At 53.1% G+C, this 26,620-nt stretch overlaps 1 protein-coding gene across 1 annotated transcript in view; it reads right to left on the bottom strand.

Annotated features, from left to right (window-relative positions):
* LOC116955519 (uncharacterized) overlaps window positions 1-26,620 on the bottom strand; it is a 94,171-nt gene that overhangs the window by 41,801 nt on the left and 25,750 nt on the right. The window contains exons 4-7 of the mRNA XM_076053209.1: window positions 15,941-16,052; window positions 14,241-14,407; window positions 6,113-6,141; window positions 3,683-3,759 (exon numbers count right to left, since the gene is read on the bottom strand). Coding sequence (XP_075909324.1) covers window positions 3,683-3,759; window positions 6,113-6,141; window positions 14,241-14,407; window positions 15,941-16,052 — 385 coding nt within the window. The remainder of the gene's footprint in view (window positions 1-3,682; window positions 3,760-6,112; window positions 6,142-14,240; window positions 14,408-15,940; window positions 16,053-26,620) is intronic.

The following is a 26,620-nucleotide window of genomic DNA, read 5'->3' as shown; positions in this document are numbered from 1 at the left end:
GATGTAAGGCTCCTTCCCCCCAGCGAGGAAGCAAGGTGTCAAAACCTCGATTTTTTTTCATCTTTGGTTGTGGTGGGGAGGGGAGGGAGGTGGGGTGAGTGGGTGGGAGGGGGCCCAGATCTTAACGGAGTTAGGGTTTGTGGAAGAGTGCCAAGGGGCGCGACGAGGCATGAGGTCGACCCAGAGGTCACCCCGCCGGACGATATTTTTTTCTGCCCTTCCATCGCCGTGACGGCGGTCACGGCTCCCGTGAACGTCACTCGCCGGACTCCTCCTCCAGCCGTGTGGGAGGCGGCTCGGCCTGTGCCACACACGGACTCTTTTGCCTCGATCACCACCACCACCACCACAATCATCACCACCACATCCCTGTGTTCAACCACCACCGCCGCCGCCACCACCACCACCACACTGCAGGTCACAATAGCTCACTCACTCACCCACCCAATCACTTCGCGAGGGCCTGGCTGAAATGAAGAAAGGCAAAGTCTGCTGGCAGAGATGGTATCCCACCAGAATCGCCTCCATCACTTAGGCCCTAGGGGACTCGAGTGGCTGGCAAACCTGGACACCAACACCATGTAAAAAGGATGCGTCCCAAATGCACGCCAGGAGGCGATGAGAATTGCAATACCCAAACCGGACTATTGGCCAATGTCACTACTGTGCACGACCTATAAACTCCTGGAAAGCATCATCATCATCCTCCGGAGAATCAGCCCCCTCGTCGAGTCGGTGATCCCTGAAGAACGAGAGCAAGATTCCGGCCTGGACGCAGCAGCTGCTGTGACCAAGTTTTGGCTCCGTGCGACCCACATCGAGGCCGGGATTCTAGAATAAATTCAAAACCCGCGCGGCCTTTGTGCACTTGTCATCGGCCTACGGCACCGTCTGGATTAACGAATTGATATTGAAGCTCGCAAGGACCATTCCTTGCCTCAAAACGATGCACTTGATATTAACGATGCCGAGAAATAGGCGACCGCGTGTCTAAATGGGCGACGAAACCGGCTCACCCCGGGTCCTCAACAGTGGATTTGCCGCAAGGCTCAGTACTCACCCCAACGCTCTTCTTCAATGTCTAGACGAGCGACATGCCGCCAACCGGGTCATGCAAACTTGTACACGCGGATGACCTTGCCCTGGCAACGCAAGCAACAACTTTCGAGGAACTCGAATCCACTCTGAACCAAGACCTAAACAGATCCTGCATTTAATCTTGATAGTAAGAGCCCCAAGCACACTGTGGAAGTAACCTTCTGCGGTAGCACCGTGCGACACGACCCCGCTCCGACCTTTCTCGCCGTGAAGCTGGACCCGACGCCAACCTTCCGTGACCACCTGAAAAAGGAGGCCGCCAAGACCAAAACAAAGGTCGGCCTGGTCCAGAAACTGGCGAGCACCCTCAGTGCTAGGGGCATCAACGATGGCGCTTGTGTAGCCAAATACTGTGCACCAGCATGGACCAGAGGTAGTCACCACTTGACTCGATGATGTCCAACTGAACCCTGCAATGCGGTCTATCACTGGTACCCTCAAGTCGACCCCAACACCCTGGGGCTGCCCGTGCTCTCACCGAATCTCTCACCCACCCACCCGCCGCAACGCTGCAACCCACCGGGAAGCCCCGCGAATCGAGGAAAACAGTCGCCCCTTCTCAATCATCGGGACCTCAACAACGTCCCTCGTCATCGCTTGAAGTCGCGCGGCAAGCCCTTTTGGACCCACGGCGCTTCACCTTCAACGATGCGACTTCAACCCCCACGAATCTTAGACAGCTGAATGGAGTTCAAGAGAACCAACAAACACCTTGTTGAGAAAGACCCAACACAGAACTCCCCTGGGTTTGCCGTTCCAAGAAGCTCATGGTCCACCCTGAATCGCATCCACCGCACAAACCGTGGCAGCGGATGCGGATAGCTGATGCACAAATGGAACATCAAAACACTCGCCAATAGTGGCGCGACTGTGGTCATCCAGAACGGATCTCACAACGTGTGACGCAACATCCAATCCACAAATGTACGAAAGAGACATCGCAGCGATGATAACACTCCGCCGCTCCTGATGCAGTTGAGCTGGCTTACTCGCAATCACTCACCCACTCGCCCGCTCACTCGCTCGCAGTCACTCACCCACTCACCCAACCCATCCACTGAAGCCACAACGCTGCTAACGGTGAGTCTGCGCGTCCCTCGTAGCCGCCACGCACTCCGTGCACGTGCAGAGGGGCAACAGCGCAAACTGCTGCTGCTGCTGCTGGGTGAAAGTTGACCCCGCCTGGGTCAACTGGCTGGAGGAGTGGAGGGTGTGTGTGGGGGGGAGGGGGGTGTGGGAGGGTGGATTAAGGGGTCGTGACGACGGCAGTGTGTGCGTGTCACTAACGACCCGTCAAGACGTCTTCAGTGAGACGCGATGATGACCCCCCCCCCCCCGTGAGTGGTCAGGGAGATGGATGGCGCGGGGTTCCCCACAGCTGATGACCCCCCCTGACCCCCCCCACCTTTGCCTCCCACCTCCTCCCCCCCACCTCCTGCCCCACCTCCCCCCCACCTCCCCCCCACCTCCCGCCCCACCTCCCACACCCCACCTCGTTCCCACCACCCCTCCCACCTACCCCCCAACCTCCACCTCTGCCCCCCACCTCTCCCCCCACCTCTGCCCCCCACCTCTCCACCCACCTCCCCCCCTCACCTCACCCCCACCTCCCCCCCCCCCACCTCTCCCCCCACCGTCTCCTGTTCAGTCTGGACGCCACGCAACATTTAGTCCTGATAATAGTAAAAATAATTGATAATGATACTACTACTACTACATTCCAGCCTAATTAGGCTGCCAAATCGCAAACCGTGAACAGTTTTTTACCCTCTTAAAAGTGTCGGCGGTAAACCAAAAATCCGTGGCCCGCGAAGTCATTTGAAGTAATTTGATGCGACGATCACGATGATTATAATTACACCGCACTATCAGGATTATAATACGAACTGTGTTCGCATGTACATTTTAAATGTAAAGTTGGAGTGCGAGTCTTATCGTGGTGTGTGTGTGTGTGTGCTTCTGTGTGTGGGAGCGGTGGTGCAGCATTTAGCGCTGCGCTGCGCTATGAACCCGGCGACCCGAGTTCGAATCCCGCTCACGGCCAACACCGGTGACGATTATCTGAACCGGTCCTGGGCCTCCCCCGGGTCGACTCAGCCTCAGATGAGTACCCGGTGCGGTGTGTAGTAAACATTGCCAATGGGGAGACAAAGGCGGCCGGGCGTGGTGTTGGCCACCCACCCCCTCGTGTGCCGTGCCCGACTTCATAGGTGCTCGCTAACAGCACTTGCCCCTACAGTCTGTTAAGGCTATACAGGGGATCTTTGTCTTTGTATGTTTCTGTGTGTCTGTCTGCGTGTGGATATGTTTCTGCGTGTGTGTCTGCGTGTGTGTGTGTGTATGTTTCTGCGTGTATGTTTCTGTGTGTGTGTGTCTCTGTCTGTGTGTGTGCGTGTGTCGATTTTAGGGGAGCGGTGGTGCAGCGGTTAGCGCGCTGCGCTACGAACGCAGCCGCTCGAGTTCGACTCCCGGTGACGATCATCTCCACCGGTCCCGGGTCTCTCCGAGGTCGACTCAGCCTTGAATGAGAGTCGGTGTGTGAACATCGCCACCGGGGAGACAAAGGCCCGCTGTAGGAGGTTACCTGCTCGATGCGGGAGGCCACCTGCTGACGTCTGAGCGGAGGCGTCCCTGTGTCCACACTCCACCTCCTTGCCGTCCCTGAGTGCAGACACAGCAGGCGGGGCAATGCGCGGGGTCCGTGCCGTGATGAACCGGCATGCGCCGACCGCTGGGTGGACAGGGGCGACGGCGGTGGTGGTGGCGGTGGTGGTGGGGATTTTGGAAAGTTGGCACCCTCGCTTGAACTTCCGTTTACCGGGAGCCGGAGTCGAACCGGCGAACCTCTGGGTCGCTGGTCGAGCGCGATGCTGACGCGTCGCTGACGCGTCGTGCCCACGTGTCCAGACGCGACGTGTGAACGGGGCGGCTGGGGCTCCTAGCCCAGTGTGACGCTCACCGTCACAGTCACACCGTCACACCTCTACACCGTCACAGTCACACCGTCACAGTCACACCGTCACACCTCTACACCGTCACACCTCTACACCGTCACACCTCTACACCGTCACACCTCTACACCGTCACACCTCTACACCGTCACACCTCCACACCGTCACACCGTCACAGTCACACCGTCACAGTCACACTGTCACACCTCCACACCGTCACACCTCTACACCGTCACACCACTACACCGTCACAGTCACACCTCTACACCGTCACAGTCACACCGTCACAGTCACACCGTCACACCTTTACACCGTCACACCGCTACACCATCACACATCTACACCGTCACAGTCACACCGTCACAGTCACACCATCACACCTCCACACCGTCACACCTCTACACCGTCACACCTCTACACCGTCACACCGTCACAGTCACACCGTCACAGTCACACTGTCACACCTCCACACCGTCACACCTCTACACCGTCACACCACTACACCGTCACAGTCACACCTCTACACCGTCACAGTCACACCGTCACACCTCTACACCGTCACACCGCTACACCATCACACATCTACACCGTCACAGTCACACCGTCACAGTCACACCGTCACACCTCCACACCGTCACACCTCTACACCGTCACACCTCTACACCGTCACAGTCACACCGTCACACCTCCACACCGTCACAGTCACACCGTCACACCTACCCACCGTCACACCACTACACCGTCACACCTACCCACCGTCACACCACTACACCGTCACACCACTACACCGTCACACCGCTACACCGTCACACCTCACACCGTCACACCTCTACACCGTCACAGTCACACCGTCACACCTCCCCACCGTCACACCGCTACACCGTCACAGTCACACCTCCACACCGTCACACCTCCACACCGTCACACCTCTACACCATCACACCTCCACACCGTCACAGTCACACCGTCACACCGCTACACCGTCACAGTCACACCTCCACACCGTCACAGTCACACCGTCACACCTCTACACCGTCACAGTCACACCGTCACACCTCTACACCGTCACACCACCACACCGTCACAGTCACACCGTCACACCTACCCACCATCACACCTCCACACCGTCACAGTCACACCATCACACCGTCACACCGTCACAGTCACACCGTCACACCAACACACCATCACACCGTCACACCACCACACCGTCACACCTCCACACCTCTACACCGCTACACCGTCACACTGCCGCATCCTCTCGCGCGGCGGTGCGCGACGATTCATCTACGCTAACGAGCCGGTCGATGTCACCGGATTACGTCCCAACATCCTACGCTATTAAACTGTAAACCTTCTCCTCTGGCAGGTCCCTCCGTACACCGGTGCCGCCCTTCTAAGGCAGCACGGAAATTAAATTTCTTTTAATTTGACTAGACGAGGTCCCCACTGAGCTTTGTGGCTCTTTTTCAGAAGCGACCTGGCCATGACAAATGATAGGTCAACCAAGTGGCGGCTATCATCATCATCATCGTCGTGTGGGAAATGTATAGCATCAACCAAATACTCTAAACGCGTGGCCGTCGATTCTTAATGTGGAGGGGGAAAAAAACTGGAGGACACGGAGAAAAATCCACGCACCCATGGGGAGAGAGAGAGAGACACGCAAACTCCAAATATACAGCAGCGGCTGCGTACGTGCTTGTGTAGCGGTCGAAACGTCGTGAGAATTTTATTGTTTTATATTTTTTATTATTTTATTGTTTCCCTTCTACGTGACTTTACCGAAAGAACCAAGAATATGAATCCCTGCAGTCACGAAAGCTTTAAATCAAAATTGTATCCTCCTGTTTTCGGTCATATACAGGTAGTCCCCGACTTACGATACAGGTAGTCCCCGACTTACGATGGAGATGCGTTACGACGGCCCCATCGTAAGTCGAAAATATCGTAAGTCGGGGACTACCTGTATATTATATATATAAAAATCTGTTATGGAGAGTTATCACCTGGTGACACAAAAGCAAAACTTACGCGACTGGCAGCTACTTTTTAGCGCTCACCTGGGTGGCTCCTCGTGGATTGTAGAAATCTGTCAAGACGGGAGAATGAATGCGTTAAACATTAGCGGGATCATTCGCGGGACTTAAACACACACACACGTGGTTCTAGAGGTATCCGGGTGGGTCAGAGGTCATCGGCGCTAAGCCGGCACCGCTGAGGTCCTGGGGTTTGACTCCAGGTTACAGCCACTGCCCAGTCACCAGTGACTTATAGACCCGTTGGCTCAAAACACAGGTCCATAGACTCAGCCAGAGACCCATAGACTCACAATTAAAACTAAACTAATTTTTTTTATTTAGACCAGGTAAGGCTCCACTGTTCAGAAGCGACCTGGCTATCACAAATTATTGCTCAACAAAGTGGGGGTCGTCATCATCATCATACAGCGGCTAAAACACTCTGAACGCGTGATATTGATTCTTAATGTGGAGGGAATAACCGGAGGAGCCGGAGAAATATCCACCCGATTACAGGGAGAGAGAAAGACACGCAAACTCCAAATATACAGCAGCAGACGTCAGGGTTGGGATTGAACTCATGCGCTCCTGTATACCAGGCGAGGTAGTTAACATCTATCCACTCTGTCACCCCATAGGCTGGGTTGTGATTAGTGAGCTGATGTTCTCTGCACGGTCACCTATTAGGAAGCCACTGGAGCGTTGTCAATTTTAATCATCTAGATTGGAAACTAATTTCTTTATAACTGTTTTTTTGTGTTTAGTTTGTTGTCCTTCCGGCCACACCTCCAGTTAGCACGGTCGGCTACGTGCGGTAACACAGAAGTTCAACGTACACACGTAGACTCACATAGTCACTCACCCACTCACATAGTCACTCACTCACCCGCTCACATAGCCATTCACCCACTCACATAGCCACTCACTCACACAGTCACTCACCAACTCACATAATCACTCACTCACCCACTCACATAGTCACTCACTCACCCGCTCACTTAGCCACTCACCCACTCACATAGCTACTCACCCACTCACATAGTCACTCACCCACTCACATAGTCACTCACCCGCTCACATAGCCATTCACCCACTCACATAGTCACGCACTCACTCACACAGTCACTCACCAACTCACATAGTCACTCACTCACCCACTCACATAGTCACTCACTCACCCACTCACATAGTCACTCACTCACCCACTCACATAGTCACTCACCTAGTCACTCACTCACCCACTCACATAGTCACTCACCCACTCACATAGCCACTCACCCACTCACATAGCCACTCACTCACTCAGACAGTCACTCACCCACTCACATAGTCACTCACTCACCCACTCACATAGTGACTCACTCACCCACTCACATAGTCACTCACCTAGTCACTCACTCACCCACTCACATAGTCACTCACCCACTCACATAGCCACTCACCCACTCACATAGCCACTCACTCACTCAGACAGTCACTCACCCACTCACATAGTCACTCACTCACCCACTCACATAGTCACTCACCCACTCACATAGTTACTCACTCACATAGTCACTCACTCACTCACATAGTCATTCACCCACTCACATAGTCACTCACTCACTCACATAGTCACTCACTCACTCACTCACATAGTCACTCACCCACTCACATAGTCACCCTCTCACCCACTCACATAGTCACTCACCCACTCACATAGTCACTCACTCATCCACTCATATAGTCACTCACCCACTCACATAGCCACCCACTCACATAGTCACCCTCTCACCCACTCACATAGTCACTCACCCACTCACATAGTCACCCACTCACATAGTCACTCACCCACTCACATAGTAACTCACCCACTCAACCAAAATCCGATTAGCATGGTTGGCTATGTGCAGTGCAAAAGAAGTTCAACGTACACACATGCATACGCCTGAGAGCGCGCGGCGCGGTGACCACCGTCTTTAGTTCGACGGTTCGACAAACGCAGCCTGACGACGCCGACGACGCCGATGACGACGACGCCGATGACGACGCCGCAGACCACGTCGATGACGACGCCGACGACGCCGACGACGCCGATGACGACGCCAACCACGCCGATGACGACGCTGATGACGACGCCGACGACACCGATGACGACGCCGATGACGACGCCGATGACAACGCCGACGACGCCGATGACGACGCCGACGACGCCGATGATGACGCCGACGACGCCGATGACGCCGATGACGCCGCCGCTACAGAGCTACCTCCCAGACGCCTCCCTGCGAGTGACCTCACAGAGCCCACAGCCTTGGAGGGAGCGGAAACTTTGCCACTCGCCTCCGCGGTTCCTGTGGACGCGCTGTGCCCCCCCCACCACCCCCTCCCCCTCGCTGTGCCCCCCCCACCCCCTCCCTCTCGCTGTGCCCCCCCCACCACCACCCCCTCCCCCCTTAGAGAAACGACCGAAGGTGGATGGGCCAGCGAGAGAAGGGGGAGACATAGCGGGGTCGTGACGTCTCGCTTCCACGACTCCCCTCCCCCCCACCCACCTCTCGGTGTAGTCGGCACTTTGCTGCGTTCATCATTTTAGTTTTTTTTTTCAAAGCTCTGCTTTAAGTTAACCCTCCCCTTTTTAAATGAAAGATTTCACAAAATATTTCACGCTCTGCTCTCCTTACCCCCCCGCTCTCTCTGCCCCCCCTCTCTCTCTACCCCCTCTCTCTCTCTACCCCCCCCCCTCTCTACCCCCCTCTCTCTCTACCCCCCTCTCTCTCTCTCTACCGCCCTCTCTCTCTCTACCCCCCCTCTCTGTCTACCCCCCTCTCTCTCTACCCCCCTCTCTCTCTACCCCCCCGCTCTCTCTCTGCCCCCCCTCTCTCTCTACCCCCTCTCTCTCTACCCCCCCCCTCTCTCTACCCCCCTCTCTCTCTCTCTACCCCCCTCTCTCTCTCTCTACCGCCCTCTCTCTCTCTACCCCCCTCTCTGTCTACCCCCCTCTCTCTCTACCCCCCTCTCTCTCTACCCCCCCGCTCTCTCTCTACCCCCCCGCTCTCTCTCTACCCCCCTCTCTCTCTACCCCCCCTCTCCCTCTCTACCCCCTCTCTCTCTACCCCCCCTCTCTCTCTACCCCCCCTCTCCCTCTCTACCCCCTCTCTCTCTACCCCCCCTCTCTCCCTACTCTATGTCTATGTCCCCCCCCCCTGTTTTCTCTCCACCCGAATCAAACGCAAACGTCGCGCGTGGCAACGCGCCGCCGTCTCTTGTTAATGGGTCGCGTTCCCCTACGGCGCGCCGAGCATTATTAATAATAAACCAACCACGCCAAGGGCTCCCGCAGTGATGGATCGCCGCTATGATCGCGTTTTAATGCCTCTCAAATGGGCGGCGGGATTCATCTTAAGTTTCTCGGCGCTCCTCACCCACCTCCCCCTCCCCCCTTCGCCTTCCCCCCCCCCACTCCCCTCCCCTCCTTGATGGACGCCCAACCCGGCACACCACGTCCGTTGTGCCCCCCAGGCTGTGGCCACGACGAGTACCATTGGCCTGCTGCTGCACAGCTCCGGACGACGTCTCTGTAGGCCGCTCGGTTGAGCTGTCGCCTGTGATGGCCCGGGGGGGGGGGGGGGGGGCTATGGGGGGGGGGGGGGGGCTATGGGGGGGGGGGTCTTCCCCTGGGAAAATAAAACGATAGTAGTTGAGGTCGCTCAGCCTTTACGAACTGAGACTCTTCCTCTACCTGCTGACCTCTTCTCACGCTGGTCACACAAAATTAACCTCGAGGGAGTCCCGTTGGCCGGGTCGCTTCAGATATTAAAAAACTAATTCTCCAACTTGTGTTAATAAGAATAATAATAGTATTGGGGGGGGGTGGGGGTGGGGGTGGGGGGGGAGTTATTAGACCAAACTTCACCACGCTGTAAGAGCATCGACGAGGCTCGATAATCATTGCAACTCACCACTCTACGGAACGTCTGGCAAGCAAAAAAAAACAACCCAAAAACGTTAGCAATCTGCGGCGTGTACAAAATCGTCTGGCGCGTTGGTCGTGGCGGGGTGCTGCAAGCTTCAAGTTTAATTGATTAAGTGTAGCCCTTCGAGGCATGCGGGTGCAACAGCACCGAACAAAATATGAACAGAGAAACATCTTAAAGTGACGACGCGAAACAGAAACATCCTGGGATAAACCAGCAAATCTTCCAGAAAAAAAAAACAACAACAACAACAACAACCCCACCAAAGACCCGGCCGTGTCTGTCCGGTACCCGCTGAACTGCCGGTTGCCGAACAAACACATTGAAAAGGTTAAACTCATTACGCACCAAGCGCTCGCCACGAATGAACCACCACACCTCGCTGATCTTGTCAAGGAGCGCGAGCCATCGTCACGCGAGCTGCGGGTCGTCCGCGCGTACAGATGCGCTTGCTGCGGCCGTCTGGAACGCTCTCGCTTCCGATATCAGGAAGGCACTGGGAGCTGTGGTGCACTGTGATATCGTCTAGATTGCGTTTTGTGTGTTCAGTTCGTTGTCCTTTACAGCGCCTCAATTAGCGCGGTTGGCTACGCGCGGTGCGAAAGAAGTTCAGCAAACATACATACGTAGATTCACATAGTCACTCACCCACTCACATAGTCTCTCATCCACTCACGTAGTCAATCAACCACTCACATAGTCACTCATCCACTCACGTAGTCACTCATCCACTAACATAGCCACTCATCCACTAACATAGCCACTCATCCACTCACACAGTCACTCATCCACTCACGTAGTCACTCACCCACTCACTTAGTCACTCACCCACTCACATAGTCACTCATCCACTCACGTAGTCACTCACCTACTCACATAGTCACTCACCCACTCACATAGCCACTCACCCACTCACATAGTCACTCACTCACCCACTCACATAGCCACTCATCCACTCACATAGTCACTCACTCACCCACTCACATAGCCACTCACGCACTCACATAGTCACTCACTCACACACTCACATAGTCACTCACCCATTCACACAGCCACTCACCCACACATTGACACATCCTCCGATTATCAACGGCTAGGCTAACTCACATTGAGAAAGAATTTCAACGCGCGTGCGTGCACGCACGCACGCACGCATCCAAAAGTTGTCCCTCTATGCGACGACGGGCGGAGAGAGGAAAGTCAAAACTTCTCCTCCCGTCGCATATAGGGGGGGGGGGTGGGGGTGGGGAGGAAACGGAGCGCCGTGAACGAAACTTTGACGGACGTCGTTCCCCGTCGCGCCTGAACCAGCGTCGAGAGAGCCGCGCCCTAATTGCGGCTCGTTAATGCGGCCTCCGAGGCCCCGGCTCGGACGATTACTGTCGCCCGCCGACGAGACGGATGCACGCGGGAAAGGTTAGGGGCAGCGAGCGTGCGAGCGCGCGCGCGCGCGTGTGCGCGTGTGTGTGTGCGTGCGTGTGCGCGTGTGTGTGTGCGCGTGTGCGAGTGTGCGTGCGTGTGTGTGTGCGCGTGTGTGCGTGCGTCTGTGTGCGCGTACGTGTGCGAGTGTGCGCGCGCGTGCGTTTGTGTGTGTGTGCGCGCGTGTGTGCGTGGGGAGCGGTAGTGTAGCGGTTAGCGCTGCGCTGCGCTACGAACCCGGCGACCCGAGTTCGATTCCCGGCTCACGGCCGACATCGGTGACGATCGTCTGAACCGGTCCCGGGCCTCCCCTAGGTCAACTCAGCCTGAAATGAGTACCTGGTGCGGTGCGTAAACATCGCCACTGGGGAGACAAAGGCGGCCGGGCGTGGTGCTGGCCACCCACCCCCTCGTGCGCCGCTGCCGGCCTTCACAGGTGCCGCTCGCTAACAGCCCTTGCCCCTACAGTCTGTTAGAGGCTACGGGGGGGCGGAGATCTTTGTCTTTGTGTGCGCTGCCGAAATTGTCGCGAAATGTCACCAAGAGCGGCCGCGCTGTTATTGGCAAACAAAGCAACGGAGAAAAAAATATAAACAACATCGCCGGTGGATTTATTTTTGCGGCGGTGGTGATTGGGGTGGTAGCGGTGGTGGCGGTGGTTGTGGTGGTGATGGTAGCGGTGGTGGTGGTGATGGTAGCGGTGGTGGTGGTGATGGTAGCGGTGGCGGTGGTGATGGTAGCGGTGGTGGCGGTGGTGGTTGTAGAGGTGGTGGTGTTCGTGATTGAGGTGGTAGAGGTGGCGGCGGTGGTGGTGGTGGTGGTAGTGGTGGTGGCGGTGGTGGTGGAAGAGGTAGTGGCGGTGGTAGAGGTGGTGGTGGTGGTAGAGGTGGTGGCGGTGGTAGAGGTGGTGGTGGTAGAGGTGGTGGCGGTAGTGGTGGTAGAGGTGGTGGTTGTGGAAGAGGTGGTGGCGGTGGTGGTGGTAGAGGTTGCGGCGGTGGTGGTGGCGGTGGTGAAGGCGTTGGTAGAGGTGGTGGTGAAGGTTGTGAAGGTGGCGGTGGTGGAGGTGGTGGTATAGGTGATGGCGGTGGTGGTGGTAGAGGTGGTGGCGGTGGTAGTGGAATAGTTGGTGGCGATGGTGGTAGAGGTTGTGGCGGTGATGGTGGCGGTGGTGAAGGCGTTGGTGATGGTGGTGGTGAAGGTTGTGAAGGTGGCGGTGGTGGAGGTGGTGGTAGAGGTTGTGGCGGTGGTGGTGGCGGTGGTGAAGGCGTTGGTGGTGGAGGTGCTGGAGGTGGCGGCGGTGGCAGTGGTGGAGGTGGTAGCGGTGGCGTGGTTAACAAATGTGCTGCATAATTCAGGGCGAATGGGAACATTAACCGGCTCACGGAGCTCAAACTAAACAGGCGGGTGCGATGCGCGGCCGCGGAGAATTGGGGCCAAACGTTGGCCGTGAACCCCCCCGGAGTTTCCGTCAGCGTCCTTGGAATTTTTGGTGGCTTATCATTTTTACCCCCGAAATGCATCCGCGAAGATCGCGATGGCACTTCTACCCCGTGTCATCGCCGTCGTCGCTGCGACGAAGAATCCGCTCGGGAATCTCGCAGAGCCGCACGATCCTTTATGTGTGCGTTAGAGAACGTCCCGCGGAAGTGGACATCGCAGAGCCACCTCTGAGATCCCTTGTTTCAGTGACACTCTGGCTAACACACGGAACGGTCCGTGGAAGCGGATATCACAGAGCCACCTCTGAGATCCCTTGTTTCAGTGACACTCTGGCTAACACACGGAACGGTCCGTGGAAGCGGATATCACAGAGCCACCTCTGAGATCCCTTGTTCAAGTGACACTCTGGTTCACACACGGAACTGTCTCTGGAAGCGGATATCAAAGAGTTACCTCTAAGAAATTAAGTGAAAAATCAAATTTAAATGTCATGTTTTTGTTGTTGTTGTTGTTGCAATCACTGGTGACTGGGCTTTGACCTTCACCGCGCGAGAATTGAGAACCCGGTTATGGGTCTGTATGTAAGTCTATAGGTATCTGCACGTCAATATGTAGATGTCTATGCATATCTGTGTGAGTTCAAGGGTCTCCGTGAGTCTCGGTTTGTATGTGATTATTTGAGTCTCTGTGAGTCTCTATTTGAGCTTATGGATCTCTGTGTTAATCTATGGGACACACAGGTGCGTGCGTGAATGAGTGCACGTGCGTGTGTCAGTGAGTGTGTGAGTTTGTGAGCACATGCGTGAGTGCGTGCGTGAGCGCGTGAGTCCATGAGTGCGTGAGTGAGCGCGTGAGTGTGTTAGTGAGTGCGTGAGTGAGTGAGTGTGTGAGTTTGTGAGCACATGCGTGAGCGCGTGAGTGAGCGCGTGAGTGAGTGCGTGAGTGCATGAGTGAGTGCGTGAGTGAGTATGTGAGTGAGTGCGTGAGTGCGTGAGTGAGTGTGTACGTGAGTGCGTGAGTGAGTGCGTGAGTGAGTGTGTGAGTGCGTGAGTGAGTATGTGAGTGAGTGCGTGAGTGCGTGAGTGAGTGTGTACGTGAGTGCGTGAGTGAGTGCGTGAGTGAGTGCGTGAGCGCGTGAGTGAGTGCGTGAGTGCGTGAGTGAGTGTGTACGTGAGTACGTGAGTGAGTGCGTGAGCGCGTGAGTCCGTGAGTACGTGAGTGCATGAGTGAGCGCGTGAGTGAGCGCATGAGTGAGTGCGTGCGTGAGCGCGTGAGTGTGTGAGTGAGTGTGTGAGTGAGTGAGTCCGTGAGTGCGTGAGTACGTGAGCGTGTCCGTGAGTGTGTGAGCGCCCCACCTTGTCGAGAAACTGCGCGTGCTCGGCGGAGGCGCTGAAGGCGGCGCCGATCCCCGCAGCGCCGGTGCGGCCGTGCAGGCACGCCGCCAGCCAGGAGCGGTACTCGGCACGCTCCGGCACGCGGTCCCAGAACACTCGGAACGCCTCCCACACCGCGTCCTGGCACGCTGTGGCCAGGGGTCAGCCGCCGCAACCAGCTTTCTCAAATCGACATTCGACTTCGGCGAGGCGAGAAGACTCGCCGGATTGGCACCAACGCCAATCCGCTCGGACAACGCGTCTCGGTACACGGTGCGTAATTCGTTCCACGCGACAGCCCGGAAGGCCTTCCGCGTGGCCAAGTTGGGATTCAAGAATAACACTGGGAACGTAGAAACTATAATCAATGTTGATTTGAAGCTTTCGTGACTGCAAGTATCCGTACCCTTTGGTTCTTTCGGTAAAGTCACGTGGGTATGAACATAATAGATCACGACGTTTCGATCGCAGCACGACTTCAGCAGTTTTTTTTCTTGCCGTGGTTGTCCCACCTGACGACGATCGCTTGTGTTGCGATCGAAACGTCGTGATATATACATTTTCCACCTGCGTGACTTTTACAATGTTTCACGTCACCAAGTGAAAGGGCCCAACTGAGCTGTGTAGCTCTTTTATCAGAAGCGAACCTGGCTATCACAAACGATAGCTCAACGAAGTGGACGCATCGTCGTCGTTGTCATGTGGGAAACTTGTGGCAGCAGCCAAATACTCCGAATGCGTGATGGTGATTCTAAATGTGGAGAGGAAGACTGATGGATGCGGAGAAAAATCTACACTACCACAGTGAGACAGAGAGAGAGAGACACGCATACTCAAAATATACAGGGGGAGGCCGGGTTGGGATCGAACCGACAAACCTCCCGTATACCAGCAAGGTAGTTCATATCTCCTAGCCAGCGTGATGATGATGATGATGAGAAAGAGACACGGAGGGAGCCCACCCACCACTACCCTTACTGACCTCACCCACCACTAACCTTACTGACCCCACCCACCACTAACCTTACTGACCCCACCCACCACTACCTCTACAGACCTCAACCACCACTACCCCTACTGCTGCTCACACTCCCCTTCCCCGTCGACAACCCCTACCACTACCCATACCAGCCCAACCCCCGCGTGTGTGCCGGGGAGGGGTGGGGCCTAAACACAGACAGGCGGGGCCTAAATAGGAAGGGGCAGGGCCTAACTATCAAGGGGTGGAGCCTAAAGAGGAAGGTGTGGGGCCTAAAGAGGAAGGTGCAGGGCCTGTGGAAGTTGGACTTGCCTGTTGATCGAAGGCAATAAAAGCGTGCAATTTTTTTTTTTATATAAAAAGCAGAAGCACAGCTTTACTGCTGCCAGATGCGGCCACATGCCGTCTAATTACATTTGTATTATGATTACTCCGAGGCTCGTTTACCCAGGGGAGCGTTGATGGGTCTCAAGACTCAGGAGGGTCCTCCTACGTTACATTAAATTCCTAACGTCGTGAAAACAACACGCAGCGTTATCGGAGAACAGACTGTACACAAGCAGCTGTGTCGGGAATCGAACTCGGGGACCCTCTCCTTGCTGTGAGGGCGCGGGGCGTCGCCGGGGCATGCCGACTCGTCCGGAGGCGGCTAAAACGAAAAACTAAAAAACGAGCCATGGGAAATCGCGGCTCGCCACTCAACTGCGCAGCTTGTAGTGGGCGAGGTGGGTCTTCCTGATCTCCTGGAGCGACTGCTGAGGGCACACCCTGAGGCCCGACGGCAGCATCACAGCCTGCTTCCGCCTGACGCACGGCTGTGGGAGGGCAAAAACAACGTTCGCCCCAGTCCGGTGGATAACAACAACAATGAAACAGTGGTTTCACATGTAGTTAATGCGTTCGCGAACAATATATTCCATAATAAAGGAGTTTTTTGGGTTAGATCGCGAAAGTGTAAATGTGTCGTTAAACCCGCCACCACCACCAACTGACACAGCCAATTAGTAAGGTGTGTCGTGTAAATAATAAAATTTGGCCAATTCGTTACTAGTACAGCACACACCAGGTTGTGTGTTTGAGATTAAACCCACTACAACATTAACAATTCGTTATTAGTTCAGCACTAACCGGTTGTGTGTTGGAGAAGTAAACCCATTACAACATTTACAATTTGAGTACCGTGACATATTGTGTAGTATACTAGTTCATCACTAACCGGTTAGTAGTGTATAGTGTAGTATACTAGTTCAGCACTAACCGGTATTATGTTGGAGAGGTAGTGTATTGTATAGTGTAGTGTATAGTAGTTGAGTGTGTAGTGCAGCGTACAGTGTAGTATACTAGTTGAGCACTAACTGGTTGTGTGTTGGAGAGTAAACCCACTACAGCATTTACAATTCGAGTACCGTGATCTTTCGCCGGTAATTACAACAACAACCAGCATCATCAGGCGACAGCCAGAGTTGTGGAGGAATCCTCCTCCTGTTCCATACACAGTGCACGGCACAGTCCCTCCTGCTATAACGCCGCTTATTATTAAAACAAAAAAAATGTGAATCGGACATGACGCGACGCATGTATGAGGGAACGCGGATGGCAATCGGATGTGTAACGCGATCGAGTCAACAGAGCTACGCGTCCTTCCTTATTTAATTAGCGAAGTCGACCGGAGACCGCTGGCGGAGAGCGCGGAGGTTCCCAATCGGACCCTCATCGCGGAGGTTCCCAATCGGATGCTCATCGACGAGCCCCGCACGGCTTGGATCTCCCGAGGAAACTGGCGCGGTGCTTGCGCCCATCAACCTCTCTTTAGAATCAGCAGCCAACACCGGCCGCAGGCGGCCCACGCCTCCCTCCTTCCACCACGAGCGGCAAATTGACGACCGCCCAGCCTGGCACGGCGCGGCGTGACCGCGCGGGCCCACCGCAAGCGGGCAATGGGAACCCACCCACCCCACCTCCCTCCCCAGCGTGTCGCGAACGACTGCGTCCCCTACGCGGCCCCCTGCTATTCCACCTTCTCACGTGCTTGGTCGTCGGGCGTGGCTTGCGCGACGACGACGACCGCCGCGTGACGTTTTTGTGGTGGGTGTGGCGCGTCGAGCAACACGTGCTGCGGCGCGTGCCTTTTTTTTTTAATTGTGTATGGTTATTTGTCGCTGCTGTGTTTCGTATCGAAATCGGCTCCGGCGCTGTTTTTTTTTTTATGGCAGCAATAAAAATGGTTTCAAAGTCAAAATTCTTCGGCCGGCCAAGGCGGTATTGAGTCGCGGATTGACTCCCAAAAGCTGTCGTGTGGTTTGCGGACTAAAACAAACTAAGGCGTGCGGTTTTGCAACAACGGACTTTGCCGTACGCCGGGAGAACGAGCGACGCACATTGTCAAACTGAAAACACGGCGATTGCAAAAAGGAACGTGTGCAAATCGACAGCAATCCAACAAGTTAGCGCGCACAAAAAAATGTGGAGTCACGTTGGTGTTTTCAAAACCTACTTACTCCTTAATTCCCCCATCAAATCGACGGTTATTAGAACGCGATCGCCCCCCCCCCCCCTCAACATAACGGCAGTGTTTTTTCGTGAACGCGCCTACCACGGCGGGGTTATAGCCTGACACTGACCGCAAACGCGCGTCACATGTAAGCCCAAGAGGTCTCTCTGCTGCGGTTCATCGCCTGAATGTTTGCGCTTCTGTGGCCGTCTGGAATGCTCTTCCTTACCGATATTAGGAAGCCACTGGGAGCTACGGTGCATTTTAAATCATCTCGATTGACAAACTCGTTTCTTTACAATTGCTCGTTGTTGTTGTGTTTAGTTTGTTTGCTTCCCCCAGCACCTCCGATCAGCATGGTTGGCTACGTACTGTGCGAACGAAGTTCAATGTATGGTAGGTACACAAACACACACACAAACACACATACATACATGCAAACATACACACACAAACACACATACACGCAAACACACACACAGACAAACACGCATACACACAAACACACACGAACACACAAACACACATACACGCAAACACACAAACACACATACACAAACAACAACCGCCATTCGCCACTAAGTGGCGGTGACGTCACCACGACGCGTGTGCTAGGCCATGTGCACCTTGAGGCCACGTGAAGTGTCGAACACCCGCTGGCAGGAGGTCACGGGGCAGACCCAGGTGCCACGGGTCGACTGACTGAGATGACTGGCTGATGCACCACCTGTGCCCCCTGCTGTGCCAACTTGCTGTGCTTTCGCCACCCGGCGCTCCGCTCGTTGTTGTGAGCGTCGCTCCTCCGCCCTCTGTTGTTGTTGGAGGGCGACTGCCTTCAACTGCCTAGTAGCGTTCTTCACGAGCCTCCTCCACAGAGGCCGATCTTGACAGCGCTGGTACCAGTCATCGGCAAGTCCACTCAGCTCCACATCCTCCTGTACCACGTCACTCCATCTCTTCTCTAGCCCATGCCGCGCCCGTTTAGCCCCCTCGATCCGGCCGAACAAAAACTCTTTGGGCATGCGGTGATTGGGCATGCGGGCTACATGGCCCAGCCAATGCAGCTTGCCTGCCGGAGGAGCTCACCGATGGGACTTGTCCAGATCTTTCGAGGTTTTTCGAGTTCCTCACAAAATCCAGACTGGTTAAACCCAGGATTGATCGAAGGCAGGCCAGCCTAAAAGTTTCTAACCGGCGATGATGTTCCATTAGGGGGGTCCATGTTTCGTAAGCGTAGAGAAGGGAAGGAATTACTGTGGCCGAGAAGACCTGAAGCTTCGTGCGTAGCTTCCACACAGTGTTACGCAACCGATGAAAAGATAATACCGACTGACTGATTCGGAGTGATACCTCTGCTGTTAAACCGGAGCTGCGCATGAGCACACTGACCAAGTATGGGAAACTCTCCACTCTCTCCACAACTGCCCCATCACCGATTTGGAGTTGTGGGGGTGGAGTGCCTGATGGTACAAAATACCCAGGTGCTTCGTTTTGGTGGCGCTGATGGTAAAGCCCCACCTCTTGAGTGGCACACTCCAGTTTCAGCAGCAGCTGCAATTACCAGGTCGTCGGCATACATAACGTGGTTGACCAATAGGGAACCATCCCTTGACCACACCCGGGCATCGATCAGCCTCCCATTGTATCTGTACCAAATGGAAATTCCTCCGGTACAGCTACTGAAGGCTTCACAAAGTACGTGGTCGAAATAGATGTTTAATAATGTTGGAGCCAGAGGACATCCTGTCGGATCCCAAGGTGCACAGGGAATGGCTCAGACTCCAGGCCACGTAGTATTACCCGGGCCTGCTCACCATCATGAAGGTCCGTAATGAGCGTGAGCAGAGGGCCAGGGACTCCGAAAGCACGAAGAACAACCCAGAGCCCAGGCCTACTGATGGTGTCATAGGCCTTGATCAGGTCAATGAAGCAGAGATGTAGATCTTGTTGGAATTCCCTACACCTCTGCTGTAGCAGACGGACTGAAAATATTGCATCTGTGTAGGACCGCCCTTTCCTGAAACCGCATTGGGGCTCCGCAAGCCTCTCCTCAGCGTGCCTAGCAAGGCGATGTTGAATAATCCTTGCCAGCACCTTTCCCGGCACACTGAGGAGTGAGATGCCCCTGTAGTTGTTACAGCCTGTGCGGTCCCCTTCTTAAAGAGGGGGGCACCAGGGCATCCTCCCAAGCCTGCGGAACCCGTCCAGTGGCCTAGACACAAAAACACACAGACACATACACACAAACACACCGTCGTCTTCCTTGGCAGCCTTCAGAGGTGCTGCTGGCTAACTTGCCCCCAACAGCCTGCAAAGGCTATACGGGGGATCTTTGCCTTTGTGTGTGCAGTGATTATCTGAACTGGCCCTGGGCCTCCCTTAGGTAGACTCAGCCTCGAATGAGTACCTGGTTGCGGTGCGTGAAACATCGCCACGTGGGAGACAAAGGCGGCCGGGCGTGGTGCTGGCCACCCACCCGCTCGAGTGCCACGGTGCCGGCCTTCATAGGTGGCTATTACTCGCTGTCAGCCCTTGCCCCAACATTCTGCCGAGGCTACACGGGGGATCTTTCGTCTTGCAGTCTTCACCGCCACTGGTGCTGGCCACCCACCCCACCCCTTCTACTGCACCGTTGGACCGGCTTTCATAGGTGCTCGCTCACAGCTCTTGCTCCTGCAGCCTATCAAGGCCACACGGTGGAGCGGGCGGGCTGGAGTGGAGGGAATGTTTGTCATCGCCTTATTTTAGTTGTTGTTGCAAATCTTCAAGGACCGCAGAATTACAGCCAGCGGTAGAATGGCCACTGGAAGGTTACGGGGGGGGGGGGGTGGCAATGGAAAAAGGAGGAGGGGTCGGTGAAAGGGGGGGCCCCCCCGTCCCCCCTTTTTTTGGAAGTCTTGACGGACCTGCGGTAATGTGAGCGGGGTGTGCGCGACGCATTTACCTCGGTGGCGTAACGGATCGCGCGCGAGATGTCAAAAGACCTCACAGCACAGGGGAGAGGCGAGAGAGGGGAAAGAGAGAGAGAGAGAGGAGAGATGGGAGGAGGGATGGAGAGAGAGAGAGGATAGAGGTGAGAGAGAGGGGACAGAGAGAATTGAGGGGAGAGAGAGGAGCGAGGGGAGAGCGCTCACAAAACGTGTTGTTCCCAGCTTTTGTAAGCCGCCACTCATCTCTCTCTCTCTTTCTCTCTTCGTTGTCCGAGGGGGAGGGGTGGTTATTTCTTATTTCTTGGCGTTTGCGCTGTAACAGGATACAAATGAACCCGCGACAGAATGAATGATAAATTATGTTAACGTAAAAGGAAGCAAACAAATCAAGCAAAGTTATGATATTTTTAATACCTTCACCTGATGAAGGCCGCTTGTGTTGTGGCCGAAACGTCGTGAGAATTTCATTGTGTTATTTTATTTTATCAATTTATTATTTTATTCTCATTCTACGTGACTTTACCGAAAGAACCAAAGAAGATTTTGAATACCGGTGCCCATGTATTCGAGCATGGATCAAGCACGGCTATGATATTTTACATACCTGTGCCTATGTGTTCGAACATGGATCAAGCATGGATCAAGCTTTGTATCGTAAAACAATCGGCCGATTCCCGTTGAATCGACCATTTTGAGCGTTAAACACATGTCGAATCCCGTTACAGTATTCCTAATATGGGTAAAGTCACGCTGAGCTACTCTATATATGGGCCTTAAGCATTAACACAATTTATCATTCGTTCTGTCGCGGATTCATTTGATCCTGTTGCAGCTGCTACTTTACTGCTGCTACTTGCTTCTGGTAGCTGCTACTACTGCTGCTGTTGCTACTTGCTTCTTGCTACTGCTGCTGCTTGTCACTTGCTGGTGCTTGCTGCTGTTTGTTACTTGCTGCTGCTACTGCTGCTGCTTGTTCCTTGCTGCTTGCAACTGCTGCTGCTTGCTACTTGCTGCTGCTACTGTTGCTGTTGCTACTTGCTTCTTGCTACTGCTGCTTGCTGCTGGTGCTTGCTGCTGCTTGCTACTTGCTGCATGCTACTGCTGCTGTTACTTTCTCCTGCTTGCTACTTGCTGCTGCTACTGCTGCTGCTTGCTACTGCTGCTGCTTGTTACTTGCTACTTGTTACTTGCTACTGCTGCTGCTTGCTGCTACTTGCTGCTGCTACTTGCTACTTGCTGCTGCTGCTACTTGCTGCTGCTTGCTGATTCTACTGCTTGCTGTTGCTTGCTGATGCTACTGCTGCTGCCTGCTGCTGCCGCTGCTGCTTACTTGCTGCGACCGACGCTGCTGCTACTGCTGCTTGCTGCTATTGGTGCCGCTACAGCAAGTGTAATGGTGAGCGCACCCCGAACCGCGAGATCCAGAGGTCGCCGGTTCGACCCCCATCTCGCAAGCGCGGCAAGTGACATCGGTACTCGAATCGCCGATGTTGTGTGGTGGGGTTTGCTCTCCGGCACACAACCGGTGTGTGTGCTCAACTGCTCACGAATTGGCCTCGTTTTGTGTCACGTGGTGGCGGATTTCACGGCCGCAATTCTATTGAACTGCGCGATCTAACACCCACCCCACTCCCCCACCCCCCGGAGAAGTCCCTCTATTATAGATTTGTTAAATCCCCATCGCCCTCCCAATCACCACCATCAAGTAGAACATTAAGGGGCCGTCCATACATGACGTCACGCACCTAGCGGTGGGGGGGGGGGGTCAGACACTTGTGACGATGTGTGACGAGGGGAGAGGGGGGGTTTGAGAAACGTGACGTCACATCAAAATGCGCAACTTTAAATAAATAAAGACAACACGTTCTAACTTAATTAAATTGACTTTGTAATAAATGTTTTCTCCTACAACATCAGAGTGCAGCGCCACATTAAACACGCGCTACAATGACAATAGTTTAAAGCGATTTGAAGCATGTTTTGTTTTTTTGGGGGGGGGGGGGGCAAAGCTTTGTGACGTCATATTTGAGGGGGGGGGAGTCTGATTTTTGTGACGCCGTGTGACGAGGCGGGGCGGGGGGGGGGATCAAAAATCGTCAAAAATCGCGTGACGTCATTTATGGACGGCCACCAACCACGCGCGTTACTTGTGCAAACGAACACGCTCTGATGATAAACAACGTGCGCATTGTCTTTGAAACTGATTGGCCCTCTACACCGCCACTGACGGCCTTCTCTGTCGCCTCGTCTCACTCCCAGTGTCAGATAAGAGGAGGCCAAAAGGGTGGGCAAACCGCAAAAAAAAAAAATGCAAGCTGGGGTCATTTGTCGGTCCTTCACACAACAATTGGAGTATTTAATAGCTCGTGGCGAGCTGTTACATCAATGGGACACTTTTGTTTTGTGCCGGTATCGCGAATGGTGAATCGATAATGATCGTCGTGCGCTTTTGTTCGTTTTGCTTAACCCTTTCCGGCAACAAAGCAGGCCACGTGGTCAGATGTTCAAGGGGTCAAATCGACGACGGCACCACCGCCACCGCACCTTTCGCAAGGCGCCCAGTACCGAAATGAAGCGCCCACGCGTTCAATGCCGGGCGAAACGTGCGAGACGGACGCGGCTCCGATTGGCCGAGTCGCCGACGAACGGAATGGTGATAACGGTGGCGATGGTGCAGGAGTATTTGCACGCTTTCACTTAACTCACTCTGTCTGGTTGTCGTCGTTGTTGTTGTCGTTGTCGTTGTTGTCGTTGTTGTTGTATCCTCAAACCTTGTAACTCAATTGTAACCCACTTCCCAATGTGGTATCGACTGCAAACTTGGTATGCTTATGTCAAACTGATGACAATACGATATTCTGTCATTAAATTAAAAAAAAATCTATATTTTTAAACATTGTTTGTTATGCTCTTTGGTTCTATTCGGTAAAGTCACGTAAAAGTATAAAACAACAAAAAATAAAAAAAATAAAAAAATTCACGACGTTTCGGCCACAACACAAGTGGCCTTCATCAGGTGAAGGGACCAGACTGTCTCAAGGACAGCGCTGGAGTGAACACAGCCAAGCTCAGACCGCGACATTTAAGCTTGTGTGAGAGGAATTAAGGTGCTTTGACAAAGGAATTAGCATAAAAATTAGCATTTAATTGGCGGACTTAGCATGGTGAACGGTGTAGAGGGGGTGAACATGTGCAGACCGGCGAGGGGGGGAGGGGGAGTTTACATATTGATGGTGTGAAAAGGGAATTTAAGCAGCTGCGAAAGTTTGGGGTACCACTACTTGAAAAAATATACTGTACCATTGAAAATTAGTTTACCTGATGAAGGCCACTTGCGTTGTGGCCGAAACGTCGTGAATTTTTTATTTTTTGCTGTTTTATACTTTTACGTGACTTTACCGAATAGAACCAAAGAGTATGGATCCTTGCAGTCACGAAAGCTTCAAATCTAGAATTGTTTTTTATATGTCATGTTTCGGCTTGGGTCTAATTGTCCACGTTAAACTGACGTTGGCTGTAATTGACCACGGTCCCCTTACGTTGTGGCAAGCTTCGGGGCCACTTCCTGGAGTCGTGGAGTTCTTCCATTACTAGTGCGGTACATCTCATAAAAGCGTGTTTAAAAAAAAAAAGTTATTTAAAAAATATTTTACTTATTTTACAATAAGAAAAATAACGAAACACATCTCGGGTCAACCATCGAACGAGCGGGTTTCGAATCACGAGCTAGACAAACATGCGTCTCGCCGGGATCCCCAGAGGGTTAAATAAAGGAACCCCAAATCAATTTGCGGCACGTGCAGAGTGCGGGTTGCTCGTGTGGTGTGGACCGGGAACACACTTTTCTTGACTTAAAGCTTTCGTGACTGCAGGAATTCATATTCTTGGGTCATGTCTGTAAAGTCACGTAGATGGGTTCAAGGAAAATGACAAGAAAAATAAGAAAAAACGTCGACGTTTCGATCGCAACGCAAGCGAAACATTGTGCCTCAGCAGCTTTCCCGCAATTGTTTTCTCCTGATGACGATTGCTTGTGTTGCGATTGAAACGTCGTGGTTTTTTCTAATTTCTTTTATATATTTTCCACAATGGAGGGTTTTTTAATTACTGGGAGAGATTGCGTGAATATAAATTTGTCATTAAACCCTCCTCCACCCCGACACAGTCAATTAGTAAACAATTCTAGCTGTCGCCTGAGGATGCTGGTTGTCTTTGTTGTTGTAATTACCGGTGAAATGTCACGGTTACTCCTCGTATTGTCAATGTTGTTGTGAGATTACTTCTCCAACACACAACCGGTTAGTGCTGATCTAGTATATACTACACTACTATACACTACACTATAAACTATACTACCTCTCCAACACACAACCGGTTAGTGCTGATCTAGTATATACTACACTACTATACACTACACTATACATTATACTCTACACTATAATTGTAAATGTTGTAGTGGGTTTACTCCTCCAACACACAACCGGTTAGTACTGTACTAGTATACACTACACTACTAAACACTACACTATCAACTATACTACCTCTCCAACACACAACCGGTTAGTGCTGAACTAGTATATACTACACTACTATACACTACACTATACATTATACTCTACACTATAATTGTAAATGTTGTAGTGGGTTTACTCCTCCAACACACAACCGGTTAGTGCTGAACTAGTAACGAATTGTAAATGTTGTAGTGAGTTTACTCTCCAACACACAACCGGTTAGTGATGTACTAGTAACGAATTGTAAATGTTGTAGTGGGTTTACTCTCCAACACACAACCGGTTAGTGATGTACTAGTAACGAATTGTAAATGTTGTAGTGGGTTTACTCTCCAACACACAACCGGTTAGTGATGTACTAGTAACGAATTGTCAATGTTGTAGTGGGTTTAACTCTCCAGCACACAACCGGTTAGTGCTGTACTAGTAACGAATTGTAAATGTTGTAGTGGGTTTACTCTCCAACACACAACCGGTTAGTGATGTACTAGTAACGAATTGTAAATGTTGTAGTGGGTTTACTCTCCAACACACAACCGGTTAGTGATGTACTAGTAACGAATTGTCAATGTTGTAGTGGGTTTAACTCTCCAGCACACAACCGGTTAGTGCTGTACTAGTAACGAATTGTAAATGTTGTAGTGGGTTTACTCTCCAACACACAACCGGTTAGTGATGTACTAGTAACGAATTGTAAATGTTGTAGTGGGTTTACTCTCCAACACACAACCGGTTAGTGATGTACTAGTAACGAATTGTAAATGTTGTAGTGGGTTTACTCTCCAACACACAACCGGTTAGTGATGTACTAGTAACGAATTGTCAATGTTGTAGTGTTTACATGACAACCCATGACTAATTGGCCGGATCGCGGTGGTGGTGGCGGCGGCTTTAACGACCACATTTATATTTGCTACGCGATTGAACCCCCCAAAAAACACTCTCTCGCGGATAAAATTGGCCGCGAAAGCCTGTGGCGTTCGACTCGACAATTTAAGAGTTGCACAGCTCCAGTGGCGAGCATTCCAGACGGCCGTGACAGTAGCGGCTTCGGTTGGAGGGGTGGGGGGGGGGGGCTTAATCCAGCTGCAGATTGAGCATGGCTGCCGATTATTGCGACATCAGTTTTGTGGATCGTGGAAACCCTCGGTTATGGATGGGATTTAGTCGCGAGAGCCTACGCGTTAAGCCCGCATCTATCGTTGTAAGTAAATACACGTATTGCCATGCAAACACCTGCTCTGGTTTAATTTGGTTCACGCCGATGAGAAAATGTACCCCCCCTTTGGACTTCGCTTTTTGTTGTCGTTGTTTATTGTTGTTGTTGCCACTTGCTTTGTTCATCCGGAAGTGGTCAAGGCTGTTCATCATCGGAGATCTTCTTCGCAAAAAGTTTGGACCTTAATGTGTCATTGTTTGTTTGCCTGTCTGTCTCTCGCTCGAGGGAG

This window comes from Petromyzon marinus, chromosome 60 (genome assembly GCF_048934315.1).
Source record: "Petromyzon marinus isolate PM22_M1 ecotype Great Lakes invasive population chromosome 60, UKy_Petmar_22M1.pri1.0, whole genome shotgun sequence".
Classification (NCBI taxonomy): Eukaryota; Metazoa; Chordata; class Hyperoartia; order Petromyzontiformes; family Petromyzontidae; genus Petromyzon; species Petromyzon marinus.
This window is presented reverse-complemented; position numbering and strand designations above follow the sequence as displayed.